This window comes from Corvus kubaryi, unplaced genomic scaffold (genome assembly GCF_017639235.1).
Source record: "Corvus kubaryi isolate FWS band 111438036 unplaced genomic scaffold, C.kubaryi_AGA036_p1.0 68, whole genome shotgun sequence".
In the NCBI taxonomy this organism is placed as follows: domain Eukaryota; kingdom Metazoa; phylum Chordata; class Aves; order Passeriformes; family Corvidae; genus Corvus; species Corvus kubaryi.
Genome location: NW_024582056.1, coordinates 20364682 through 20379688, shown reverse-complemented (window position 1 = coordinate 20379688; position 15007 = coordinate 20364682). Strand labels below are relative to the sequence as shown.

Below are 15007 nucleotides of genomic sequence, written 5' to 3'. Positions count from 1 at the left end.
CCTTTCCCTTTCCCTTTCCCTTTCCCTTTCCCTTTCCCTTTCCCTTTCCCTTTCCCTTTCCCTTTCCTTCCCCTGAGAAGACTTCCTTTTGCCTAGTAGCTCGAGGATCTGAGCTCTCACCTGGGACCTGGAGACATTTGAAGCTAGTGCCTTCTTGCTTGAAGGCTCACCCCAGCAGAGTGGTCTGACCACAAAGCAACTGTTTAGAATTTAAAGAAACAAAACCCCCCATCTCTCTTTAAACACTTTTCAGCCTGAAGAAAGCAGTGTGAAACGCAGCAGGACTCATCAGAGCAGTCATTCACAGGGGAGAGGGAAGAAAAGGACTCCTGGCACGAGCAGCCCCCTCTGGGCAGCAGCACCAACCACACCAAGTGGCAGCAGCTGACCCCATCTTTCCCGGTGTCCTAATGAACCAGCATGCTCCAAATGCACAGAACAGATTGACCCCTTCAGGCACTGTAGACTAACGTCTGTCAGGCTTAGGATCCAGATGGGGCTCAACTCAAGATAGGTGTTCTGCTGGTCAGTGCTGTCAAAATCAGATGTTTTCAAAACCTTCAGGCTCAGGAGCTTTTAATCACTAATAGTCACAGTTTCTTTTTCTTTTTTTAAACTATCAAGCGTCAGGGTTCCTCATTCCTGAGGTCTGTTTTAGTAACTAAATCTTTTTATCGAGATGGGCCTCAGTGACAAAAGAGTTATTTTGATTCAGGCCCCAAATTAATCTTGCATCTCGTGGTTATTTCTCAAGGACATTTGCAACTAAGAGGCAAACACCTCGAACAATCTAAATCTACCTTTTTGGAGAACCTATAGGAATTCAGAGGATTTGACTTCTTTATTTACAAAGCTGTCTCGTTTGTAGACCCATCTTTTCACTACTAAATTTCATGGTTTGTGGTATACTTATAATACTCAGCTTAAGTGCTAGTAATGTCTTATTTATTTTACAAATGCATATATCCACATATTATTATTATGAACTTTAAAACAGACCTGATTATAAAACTTGTACTCAAGGCCATTTTAACTGACTCCCAGCCATCAGGAAAGCAAATAAAATTCAGTTGATGCCTATCAGTAAATAGCAGCTTGAAGTCAGTGCTGTGCAGAAGAAGCTGTGCTTACCATCAGCAGCCCTTTATAAGCGTAGACGATCCCAAGCCAAATGGTCATGTGGGTGTTTTCGCAGTGCTCCAAGATTGGTCGGATGGAGATATCTCTGCCCGCAGGGTCCGGCTGCAAAATGAAAAGGTGGAATAGTTGGACTCAGATTTCCTTTGCATTTGCACCTCAGTGGTACTTAGATATATTTTCAGTTAATTGAGGATGTGCAGAATACAGAGTGGACAACTTTAAAGTAACTTGTGATGAGAGCGGACCCATGAACCTGCAGAGAAATACCGTGAAAAGCAAGGATCTGGGGAAACAGCTGCATGATACCTACTACCTGGTGAGGTCACATCTACTGCAAACCTGAAAGAAAATGTCTGAAGTCACTCTGTATTTAACATTGTCAGTCATATTTATCAGCTTTAGGACATACAATTTTCCAACAAGGCAAACAGCTTGAAAGCAGAGGCATGAAAAATAATGTATTTAAATTCCTCTTTCCTTTCACCTGTGGTTCTTGTGTCACTGGCAAATGGCTGATAAACAATGTATGAAACATTGCCATGTTTCAGGTGGTTTTTCGTCGATAACCATGAGCTAAATTAAAGACCATTTACTATGGAAACTACACCAGTAGCTTAGGAGAGACTATAAATCATCAAAAATAAGGAAAAAAGAAAGTCTTTTAGATACAGTGATTGCCTGTGCAAAATGAAATACTGTTGGAAGCTTTGTAGCTTTCCATTTATTTTGAAAAGGAGATTGTATAATATTGCAGAATCAAGAGGACTTGGAGACTAATAGAACTGTTTGTATGAAGGAGGAGCAATAACAAAGACTCAGAGAAACCTGCAAGAACCACCCCTTGCCCTCCTCACATTTTTTTTTTATGAACAGAGGAAAGAACAGCTGACACACAGAGCAAAGGGTTACTAGCTACTATGCTGTACACTATTAGAATAGATATTTGGGTCTGGGCAAAAGGCTAAACTGCTTGTTAATGATGCACATTGTACAAGAACACAAGGATCTTCTTGTATGTGATTCTTAGAGAACTTGTTTTAGTTACATGCTGCAGAACACTCCTGCTGGCTATCCTGAGATGCATGTACCTACAGTTGTTGTGTTTACAAAAAATGCTGAAATACTGAAAGCTACTTTTCCTTTCTACTTTGAAAGACTGGATTTGAACTTCAGCCAAACTAAGATCAACCCAAACGCAGCTTTCTGTACCTGGTTGTCCCAGTGGGCATTTCAATTTTCCTTTTTGATGAGTAACACATGTAAAATGTTTCAAACATAAGTATAGTGATCATTATATAAGAAAAAAATCATGTTTTCACCAACTGAAAGTTAGAAATGTACATGGAAAGACTTTGAAGATATCTGAATAATTTCCTAAAGCTTATTCTTGCTGTCTCTGATGATGTATGACTTCTGCTATGTATTTCAGCAATCACAGCAATAATCTTCAGTTCACTTTCTTCCACTGGTGTTTTTGTATGTGAAGCATTTCCCCTGACCTCATACTCTGTAAAAATGAGAAAACCCAAACAACCTTGCGCTATGATGCACTGCACAGTGAAAGTACTCACAACTTTCTTTGCAAAGCCTTCAGTAGGCAAGACATTAACATTTAAAACCTTTTCCTATCCTGAACTCCTGTAGAAACCCTGAAACGAAAAATAAAGCTCTTGGAAAAAAAGCTGGGCTAAAATAAAGTACGATAAAAACCAAGGCAGCAATATTAACTCTCCCAAAGAGCTTATGACTCCATCCTAATGGTTGTTGATGGCAGGCAAACAACCATTAGCTGAAGAACTGAAATGACTACAAACATTAAGTGTCATCACAACATTTAAGATGCTACAAATGTTTGTCTGGGGATCAGTTGAACTACCTCATTCTCCCTGATCAATGACAAAAGCCCAATGCTAAAATTTAGGTGCACTGAAAGCACTCTTTCATCTCAAAGTTACATGAAAATATACATAAACCTGATATGTTGAACATCATTTTTTTCTATTATGTAATAAAGTTCACCAGGCAAATCATTCACACAGAGCTCTGTATATGTAACTGATGTGTCAACAGGACTGTACTACAGAGACATTTTTGTAAAATTCGAAATTATATCTGAGCCTGCCAATAGCACCATCTCTCATGGTCTGGAATTATAGAAGTGACATAAAATTTAAGGCTGTGGTCATCAGGCTTTCTTTTTTTTTTTTCCTTCTCACTGGTGAGTCAGCACAGGACTGTCTCTTCATTTCCCCAATTCTACATCCCTCCTGCCAGGTATTTCTTCTCTTCCAGTTTCCCACTTTTCTGAAACAAGAAAGTGTATAAATAATGTGGATTGCCACCTGGTGCAATGGACAACGTCATGTGGTTTGTTTCCCCTCTTCCTGGATTGAAAACTCCAATCACACTTGGACTGAAGGATTCCCCCACCTTTAAGTAACTATAACTAATTGGAATAATTCCCTGTTTTGAAGAATATAACTGAAATGAGAACTCCTATTTGTTCTGTGGCAATTATATTTTTATTTTCCCTATGTGGCTATTCTCTCATGAAAATTTGTTTCAAAATTGGAAAGTGTATGTCCATTCATTACTCGAAACCTCTCTTTTAAGATCCAGGCACAAAAAAGATGAAGTGGAAAACATAAATTATTTTCAAATACTGTTAGAGAGTAAGCATCATTTCCTTAGTAGGAAGATTGTCAGATTTTATGACGCATGATAGTTCAAAACTGATGTTAATTAAGTAAAACAGCATGTTCAGATTTTCTTTGTGAGATAGTAAAATCTTGTGAAGTGCTCTAGGTAGAGCAGGAAAAGAAAGAATACTGATTGCAGCATTAGCAAAAACATACCTGGGGAAGCACATCTTTCAAAAGACTTTCGAGATCTGCAAAGCAGTAGTACTTTAAACAAAAATTTGCTGAGGTCCTGTGCATGTGGGGTTAAATGTTGGCACGTAGCAGTAATTTTAAAGTGAACTGATTTTGCTGTTTACTTATCTCTGTTGCAAAATGACATTCCTGTTCTACTGCCTTTAATTTGCCATTCTGTTTCTTCACTGATTTTGTATGAATTAACTAATCATAGCAAAAAGCTGGGTTAAAAAACCATATGATATTTTCTGATGTCAAAAGAATTTTCAAAAACTCTACAATTACAGCTGAATGGGGCACTTGACTGACCTCTCTAATCATCCACCATTTGTGCACTTTGTTATTGCTTAGAGAGGATGACAACATAAATGCTACCAGTGATTATATATGTACTGGAAATTTGCCCTTTCCTTTTATAGAAAACAATCTCAATGCCCTTCAGATGTCATTCTCAAAAGCCTGAAGACCTCCTATCTTGTGATTAGGCTGAAGCTTTCCTACCTCTTCTGAAACCTAATAAGGTTTCTGACATTGACATCAATTTCTGGAGTGCTTTCAGCAGTTGAACATAAATAGTTTAGTCTGTTCACTTCATACAAGAGTTGTGTATCATCACCAGTAAAATGCTTGTTTTACGTGAGATCCACTAGGTCTAGAAAGCAACCCAAACCAGTAAACAGAATGTTTATATCCCCAGTGTGTGTGTGTTTAAACTATTATCAGTCAATTCTGTAGTTCTGTTGCTTTTTCATTTTCTTTGCTCTTCAGTCTGCTGGGAGGGCTGGAAGATCCTTGTCATAATAGGTGAGTGATGGCCCAGGTGGGAACTACCAGAGGGAGAAGTGAAGCTTAAAACTACCAGGAACCATTAGGGAAATATGAATTTTTTTTTTTTTTTAATCTATAAGTACAATTTCTTAGTGGCTATTATATTAGCCAAAATCCCTCTGGAAAGGGCAGATATTTATATGATGTACCTTTGACTTAATTTGTGTCTTTATTGCTATTCCTCTTCTGTAGCTTCAAAGGTCTTCAAAGGAGGAAGGGTCTTTGTTCTGTGAGGCATTTTATCCAGCAAATGTCTGGGAAGAACAGACTGGACTAGCACACAGTATCCAAAAGTCCTTGACCTTCCTAAGGTACTTTTTCTTCATGGTCTCCTCCTCAGGTCCATTGGCCAGCACAACAGATGATTCTGTTTGCAGAGTTGTGGTGCTGCTATGTGGCAGAGCTCACAGGGGGTCAGTCTCATCCCACTCCCTGTTTTATCTTCCCTTTAAATGGCTTCAATTGAACTGGCATAATGACTGTATACTACAGCTAATTTGCAGTGTGAATTAGATATCTCTGGCATCTTTAATTTGTCATATTTAGCAGGCATATGGAGCTCTAAATGTGGTTCCTTGTCTTGAAACACGGACTTAGCTAGATTAGAGATCATTCTTACTTCTTAGATTCACTTTTTTTTTTTTTCCCAAGGAAAATTAGGGTTGGTTTATACTCTAAATTCTGTAAAGGTATTTCACAAAAGGATTCAAACAGTTTGAGCATGCAGTGTGAAATTGAGAGCCAGACTCTTAATTACTGATGAAAAGATGAGGATCAGACACTGTCAACTTTTTGATTACCTAATAATTTGTAGGTATTTATAGAGCAAAACAGCCGTGATATGAAAAAGAGATTTTCCAGGAAATGGATCCCTTTTGTTTCATGTATTTTTTGCTTTGTGCAGTCATACTTTCCATTACTGCAAAATAGGAATGGTAATACTAAGCTAGGGTAGCTCATTTGGAATGTCTTCCAATTAAAAATGTGGTAGGCAGCCTAGAATAACAGGCAACCTTGTTTGTTGATACCTGAGCTTGGGTTTGGGTACATTACAGATCACACTGTATGTCACAGGGTAGCTCAGCAAAGCACAAAACTATTACTGAATTCTTGCAATCCAGTGGCCAATCTAATTTCCCTTCAATGTTAATTGAAAAGTTTGGACATTTGTGTAACATTCTAATGATTGAAAGAGGAGGTATGAAGTGTTTCAGGACACGAGCTTTCTTACATAGATCTGAATACACACCCTTTGCCTCTGTGACATGAACTAAAGGGTTTCTTTTGGTTATCCAATGGGATTGAAGAGTAATTTCTGCTTCATTCGTTTTCTTGTTATACTGAAATCCAGTTCACCACCCCACCTAAGCCAATGGACTTTAGGCATTGTCTGGCTTCACAAATACTTCAACAATTAAACTCTACCCACAATTCAATATATCAATATATATGTTTATATTGTAACTCCTAAAAAAATCTTCATTCCAAGTGGTATTTTAGTATGAGACAGTAATTCAGTAATGGTTAGCTAGCAAACATGACACAATACAATGACACTTGCTGGAATACCAATGTGAATATCCCCTTTTTTTTTATTCACTCCTCAATTCGGTTTTCTAAAGAATAAAGAAGATGTACGATGCAAGCCAATGAAAAAATACTGATACATTTGGGGACTAAAAGGATATTGATGTTGCTATTTTACATCCCTCAGCTTGTTACATATACAGAATCCATGCTTAAATTTGCAAGTGAATGGGAGTGAAGAAAGACAGGAAACCTCCCCCAATTATATTAGAGATAACCACTGTAATTCCTATTATCCCAAAACAATAATGTTTGTTAATACAGACACAGTGATATCACCCTGTAATGTATTTAAAAGAAACCTACTTTTTAGGTCTCCATCTGCCTCTTATACAAATAATTCCATAAATCAGTCAGCATACATACTGTAAATTAGTGTGATTTCAAGATGATAAAATGCCAGAAGAGCTATTTATAAACTCTTTTATCATAAATTTGCCCATACATTTATTTGTAGAGAAAATCTCCCATCAACATTATTTATAGCATCACTTTACTTAATGAGTTTTATTTTCCTGTTGTGATGGTTCATTTTTGTTTAAATGAAAGTGTTTTTTGAGAGCCAAAAGGTTCCTAGAGATTTCTTGCTATTTTTATTAATATTATTTCCTAATCCAAGCAGTTTCCTTTATTTGTATTACATAAAATGCAAAGTAGTAGTTTAGACTGAGTCAAGAAAAAACTGTGATCCCTGCAAACAATTGCAAAATAGCTAATGAAAGGGAAAAGGCAAAATTCTCTTGAATCATAGAGAGTTTCAAACAACTGTGACTGAGTCTTCCCGCTCTGCAGTCAGCTATAGCTTCAGTAGAAATTTTACATCATATTATTTCCTCAGAGAATCTTGCCCCAGTTGCATATCTAGTGACTGGATAATGAAATATTTCTGTGTATGTGCATGGAGACAGAGGGACGAATGTTACAAAGGCTTAATAAAGCACTCTCAGCAGTAGAATGTGTGGTTTTCTTTGAAGGGAAGGCAAGGGGCCAAGACACATAAGAAAAGTAGGTCAGGGGAATGAAGACCTTTGTTACTACTCAGACCCTCTTGCACTGCACAGATTCTCCCAGAAATGTGCAGTTCTTGGTATCAGCTTCACAAGATGAGGATTTTCCCCTCCTTTCCTGTGAAGCTGCCCAGAACTGTGGTTCACAGCCCAGACTTGCTGTTCCTTCTAGTTTTCTTTTCTTTCCTAGCTAGATTTGCTGCTACTCTGAAGGCCATGCCAGGCACTCCTTTTGGTGGCTGGAACAATTCAGTGCCTCCTTGCTTATTGTAATGGAAACAGACAGCATTCTTGGGAAGGAAGGCAAAGGCAGAAAGAAGAACAGTAGAGTGAAACCACAGAGGACAGCCAGGGACAAACTGTTTGGGTGGCCCCAGCTGGAAGCAAGGTAGAGGTTCTTTTTGTAATTAATTTCCTAGTGGGTAGGCTTTGAGTTGTAAGCAAGGATATGACTTATTGCCCATCATGTGGCACTCAGAGAAACTGGATTTAACACTTTTCCTGTAAATAAGACAGACTTGCATCCATCAGCTAACAGAATCTATTGTCAGTTGCTTCTTCCTATAAGAAAAATCAGGTCCTCAATTTTGCCCAGCTATTTGGGTCAAGGAGGACAACAATCTCACCCCTACAATTGTCTTATATTTTCTATTTACTGCTATAATTCCCTTGATTTATGGATTCTGAAAATATTTATCACTATGCTTATTTGCATTGTAGTGACAACAACAACAAATGGACACTGACTTAATTTAGAAAGTGAAAAATCCATTCCCTAAGAGGATTTAAAAACATATATATCATATGTGGAAAAGAGAGAAGCATAAAGTAGGGTTTTATGACATTTTCAGAGGCAAATATCAGCAGAGACCACTGCCACCCTATGCAGGCTCTGATAAATGAATAGTTTCTGGGCCATGGCAAATAAAAAAAAGACTATTTCTCAACATTAAGGACCATTTTAATTTCCTTACTTGTTTTTTTATGTTCTCCAAAATGATAAGGTGATGGTCCAACAACCTATCAGAGGATTTTGCTGCTGTTTTATGACTGCACTAAGACATAATTGAGGGATTGCTGTAGTAAGGGGAGGTCTTTCCTTTGTTTTCAAAAATTTTGATCAAAATCTTTAATTTCTAATGCTAAGATCAGCATAATAAGTATATTCCATAATTTCATCACTATAATTGAAGCAGAAACACCTATTTGTCCTCCCTAAGTCCTTCTAAAATTAGGTAATTCAACTTCCCCAACACAAAAGCTGCTTTCTCGTTAATCAATTCCCAGTTTCTTGTTGACAGTAAAATGTAAGGTGCATCTCAAGATACAGAAGTACATGAAAACATTTGTCTTTCATAAAAATGTTGAAGATTTTGATTTTTTTCTCCCACCTTGCAATACTAGTAATGTCTCAGATATAAACACTTGTACATACAATTTTCATCCAAAAAAAGGAGTGGATGAATAAATCAATAAAGTTCAGGTCAACAGAAATACTTTGATTATTTCAAAAGATTTTATTTCATGTTGACCTTTTAGACTTGATAACCTTTTTTGATATAACCTAACTCCATTTTGAAAAGAAAGGTCATGTTGAATTCAAAAGAGATGTTCTTTAGTTAATAAAGGTCAACAAGAATATTTTAGCACTTTCCTACCAAAGTAATTCTGCGTGGGGAAACTGAGACCACCTTTTTTTATTACAAATAGATGAATCTTATGGCTACTCAATGCTTTCTGAGAAAAATATCTCAAAACTTAAGGAATATTAACAACAACAAGATTGTAAATCTGTGGTCCTGACGGATTACTTCTGAAGATTCACACTTGCTGGTATAACTGATCCTATATTAGACCAGCAACACCAATGAATGAACCACACATCTTTGCAGCTTTCACTGACATCACTATGCCAGCAAAGCTTACAGACTGAGGGTGAGGGCGGGTGATTAAAGGCGTACAAAGTATGCATTCATCTTCAGTAGAGTCCTGCTTCAGCAGTGAAAAACGTAGGCCTAAACAAACTAAGATTACACTTGGAGTCTTAAATCAATGTCTGTCCTGCTTTAAAGAAAGACTCTGAAATGAGGCTTTCATAGTTATATTGATATTACAGTTAAATGAGACTGTCTTGGTAGCTGTCTCATCTTCAGTAGAACACAGAATATAGATTTTCATTGCATTAACTCCAGTTTGAAATAAAACATCTCTTTTAGAAAAATAATCCCGTGACAATAAACCTTTATAGCTCTTGCTGAGCCAATTGTATTGACTGAAGAAAAAATAGCCCTAATTTTGGTTCTAATGTCTAAAATGGATTGTCAGGTTCCTTTAGTTCTTACTATGTTTTGCCTACTGAATTGAAAGGCCACATAACAAAAATTTGTTCCTAGGTTGGTATTTACAGATTTTGACCCAGTAAACTCTTAATGTAGTCCTTGATAAGCTTCTTCTTGAGCTGGCAGTGTTTTGCACTGTGGACACGTTTTATCGTTCTTTACCATGCCTTATTGGTCTTCACTGGAGCATTGGACCAGCACATTTCCTGAAATCTGAAGAGTGGAATGGAGTATGCTCAGCTGGTCATAGCTGCCCTGCAGGCATATCCAGGATTAATACCACCACAACACCCAAGGTCAAGTGAGACCAAAGCATACACATGTAACTAAAGATGTCACAAGATCTCTCCATTTTTCTGTTCTCTATTCTAAATGATGACAGAAATGTAAAGATAGTTTAAAAGCTATAGAAAAGAAAAAAGATAATCTTGAAATTTTATTCACCAAATGCTTCTCTTGATTTAATAGGAATATTTGACATGAGTGAGAACCCATAATAGTTGCACTAAGCTACCTTGAAAGCTACATGCCCCCAAAACACAAAAAGAATAGCAGTTACAGGGATTTTTGATTTTTCCATTACATCTTTCTTCTACAAATAGCTATTTTGGTGTTGCCACTTCTATTGACGCTATTTAGAGCAAAGCAGGTAGTCATGGGAATTTTTTCTTTCTCTCAGTTCAGTAAAACTTTTATGCAACATTTTTCTTAAATAATTTATTTTCTTTCAGCATCTGTCAGACCAGATTTCATTTAACACAAGTCTACCACACACTTTAAATGTTGCAGGTCCTTCCTCTGGTATACAAAAGAAGAATTTTCAGTTGAAAAAGCAAACCAATGTGAAACAAAACCTCGCAACCATAAAATCTATTTTATATTTCCATAGATTTTTATTTTTACATTGTTAAACTCTAAATCATATAGGGTTTTTTTGTTTGTTTTTTAAGCATATATATGATATATATGTATAGGTAGCACAAGCAGATAACTCTGAACCTACTCTGCCTTGCAATTCCAACATATTCTTGATTATAGTAGTACATTTGCTTATTTTTAAGGTTACGTTTCAGTGAATTATTGTATTAGAAGATCTGGACACAACAAAATGTTTATTTTTTCAAACTAGAGAATCATAGAAAGCATTGATCTGATGTGTTTTGATTTTTTTTCTATAGCTAAATATACAGTGTATATCCACAGCTGTACATTTCTTCTCTTGTCATGTGAACTTGAAGAAGTCCAAGTAGATAAGATGATCTTACCTACAAGCATCTTCCCAGTACAGGTGTATCATACTGTGTCAGGTGTCAGCATGTTTCAGGAAACTGGATTGCTCCAGTATTGGAAGAAAAGCCTGTAATCTTTACTGGACTTGAAGAATTCATTGAGGTTGTTATTTCTGTGGTAAAGTGCTTCCTCTAAATCTATCCATAATTTTTTAGTAGGGTGTAGTTAGCAATTTTATCATTCCTCCTGTTATTTTTTCAGGGATGTCTATTGCATAGTTTTATTTTGACAGGTGAGCATGTGTAATTCTTCTAGAGTACTTCCAGAGCTGACATGAAAGCCGTCAAAAGCTCTTTCTCAGCATAGCCCCTGACAGCTTACACTTACACCCAAATTTTCATTTCTGAGATCAAGGCACTGAAGAGAAACAGTAAGGGGTTGATGCCTTAGTTCTTGATACCACGTTTCACAGCTGACTGAGCGACCAGCAGAGGACAAGATAAGCACAAGGAGACAGGCATTATCAGCACGAGGGCAGGAAAAGTGGCACATTTCTGAACAGTGATGTCTGGTGTCAGCCTGGTTTGTCTGACTTGGCATTCACCTCCTTTGCAGTATTCACCTACAGCCACTAACCAGCCTGTCACACATTTCAGAACAAACCTCTTCTGTCTGAGCTATCTGAGGAATTATTATGCTGTCACCATCTCCTCTTCAAGGCTGCAGCGTGACAAGACTTTAGAGAGGCAGGAGGTGTGACTTTCTGGCACTTTGCACTGGGCTGCTGGAGGGCTCCTTGGAGCAGGACCAGCTGAAACAGCTGGGTAAGCAGCACTGGTATGGCCCCAGGAAATCTAGTTTTGCTGATGTGCTTTGAGGAGCTAAGGAAAATGCAGAATGTTCTGCTACAGAGCTCTTAGTCGATCCTCCCCAAAGTAAATCCACACTGAGGATCTCTTGAGCACCTATGGTGATCCAACTCGGTGAGAGGTCTTACTCCTCTGCTGGAGTAAACTTTCATTACCATTGAAAAATTGAAGTTTGAGGTGGTATCACAATTCATCTGAGGCTTGAAAAAGTGTCAGCAGTGACAGTTCTTGATCACATAAGTTTCTATACAGCACAGTAGACTTTTGGTGAATTACACAGAAAATCAAGTAAGAATCTCACAAATACATCAAGGATAGAAATAAACCTTGGGAGAAATCCTGAGACCTAATGGAATGAGGGAAATATGGAAACTCAAGAAGACTGAAACATCAGACCATTTTGGCTCAAGAAGACTGTGTGGAAGAAAGGAAGTGAAGGTGACCACTTTTGCCTGCCAAACTAAGAGGAAAGGGAAGGGAGGGCTAATGCAGAAAGTGGGCAGGTTCACACGCTCCCCCTAAACAGCATTTCCTTCTGTCACCACCAAGTGGGGTATGAACTGACTCAGCAATCCCATACATGGTCCCCCAGTTAACACATATAAACCAACACATATAAATGAAAAATAGCAAAGAATTCTTTCTGCAACCTGATCAATGTTAATTTAAAAAGTATCTCTTAATGAACTTTTATAAAAGTGATTTTTTCTTTTTGAAATGTGTCTGTGTAAGTGTTTATTTCCATGGCAACAAGGCCTGATGTTCCCACAATCACCTTGACATTACTTTATGAATACATCAGGCATTCAATACAACAAATTAAACAATAGCAATTATTGGTTGGAAATTGAAAACTGCTTTCTTAGAAGGTGTTTGAAGGCTATGAAATATACCTCTATATGAATCAGAAATTATATTATTATTGTTATAGAAACAGGAACTCCTGTAGAGGCGAAATACAAATGTAGTCTTTTGAGCTTGACTTAACAAAGTCTTAATTTGAAAAATACCCATCCGATATTACCATCCAGGGACAAATGGACAGTGAAAGACATATGACAGTTTTTCATACACTTGCTTATGAATAGACAAGTATATCCACCACTGAGCAGTGCTAGGATATGTTCAATGGGATGAAAAAATGTAAGAATTTGAGTAGACCATGATTTAGCTTACCTGTTAAAACATCGGGATTTATATATAACATATAGTTATATATGTTATATATTAATATAAGTAGCATGGTTTACTTGCATACAATTTAGGGATTAGAATATTTACTGTTCATGAAAAATTTTGAAAGCACCATCAAAAGTGTACTCATATTGTTATTTTCAGGGAAAAATCCAAACAAATTCTTACATTAAATTTCACAATATTACAGTTTTTACTGGGGCTTTTAATCACAGCTAAAAATTACATGAACCCATTCTGTACAGACAGTTTATGACAGCCTTCCTCAATTAAATAGGACCATCTTCCACAAAAAATTATTTTCTGTAGTAATTTGGACAACTTGTGGAATAATTATGTAAACAAAAAGTACCTGAAAAACTGAATCTAGTGTTTCAAAAGGAAAGAGTCCCCATTACAAAATTTGCACGTTAAATAGTACCTCAGTACTATATGAGCAACTTGTCACAATATGGCCCTATGCATTTAAGTTTTTATGAGGTATATTAACTTCTTACTGTTCTTTAAATATCTTTTTCTCCCTGAAGACATAAAGTCTGTGGTATCTCGATTACTATATCTGCTAATTTTGACTAAATAAAAGGTTTCAGTTTTAATGTAGTATTTTTAAATATACTGCTTTCAAGTATTGTATCAAATATAGTAGTCACAATATGCAATTTGGGTTGAATCACAGGATCGTGAATCTAAACATTGAGATATGCATTGCTCATGTATGAATCAAATCAAACCCTGAGGACCAACATCTCTTGTGACAAGCAATAAGAAGCTTCCTCCAACACTTTCTGATCTATATTAGCTGTGCAAATACGTTCTTTTTAACTAAATAGTATGGTATCATAATACAGATGTTATAGTTCAATTTCTATTCCCAACATATTTTCACCAGTATGATTTCTTGTTCTCTCTTTAATAGGCTCTATGTTTGCCAAAAAAGTCTCCAATGAAACTAGTAATGTTTAACTCCATGGTAAAAATCATTTGCCTATGCCATGGGTTACAAAGACACAGCCTATTGCTTAGAGATTGAAATCAAATCCACCGGGTACCATTTGTTGCTTCTGAGTTTTTTCTTCCAAGTATTTTACTTAGTGGACAAGTAATATAAATATATACCTGAAATTCCCTGATCAAAGACCCAGCTATATGGACATAAGAATATATTTACTGGCATGTCCTAGCCTCCTAAGCTTATCTGCACATGTGAATGGCTATCTTCGACCCTTAGCTTTCCATCATTATCTAAATGAATAAACAAAACTAGAAATGATAAATACACAGAAGAAGGACATGACTGAATATACTTCTTTTTTTTACCATCATCATGCCATTTTTAACAAATGATGAACACTCACATCTGTACAAAATAGCATTTAAAATGGCTGTAAAGGACAGGCAGGTGCAGGCTGTGTTAGCAGAGGAATTTATTTTATGTGCATGGACAGTGGCAAAAACCCCAGATATGACATTATTAAAGCTATCCATTAAAGTGGTTGTCCAGCAGGGTTAATGTGTCTTTGCTAAAGGGTGCAAAAGGGTGTATTTTTCTAGTTCTGCAGAGAAGTGCAATTCAGAGCATATTATTGTTTTGGATCCAGCAGCCATACCTAAAAATTGATTGCTGCAGTTGTTCATTCCTGCCAGACAGCTGCTGGGGTGGGATGAGCACCTACTCTAGTAATAGCATGCCTTCCCTGAAGAGAATGGGAATCTTACTTTTAATTTTAGTGCAGTCAAGATTATGCCTCTGATTTTTTACATTTTTCAAACCTAACAGGATTCCTACAACTTCAGCTATGAGTCCCCACCTGCAGCGCTGCCTGGGCTGGGCACACCTATTCAGACAAAGCCCTGGGGCCTTGTTACCCACCAGTGGATGGAGCACACTGGGCACACTTTTGGAGTACTTCTGATGTAGTTCCACTTAAAAAATGAAA

At 37.1% G+C, this 15007-nt stretch overlaps 1 protein-coding gene across 2 annotated transcripts in view; it reads right to left on the bottom strand.

Moving 5' to 3' along the window:
• GABBR2 (gamma-aminobutyric acid type B receptor subunit 2) overlaps positions 1-15007 on the bottom strand; it is a 469861-nt gene that overhangs the window by 39015 nt on the left and 415839 nt on the right. For both annotated transcript variants that reach the window (XM_042048675.1, XM_042048676.1), the window contains exon 14: positions 1132-1242. In XM_042048675.1, coding sequence (XP_041904609.1) covers positions 1132-1242 — 111 coding nt within the window. The remainder of the gene's footprint in view (positions 1-1131; positions 1243-15007) is intronic.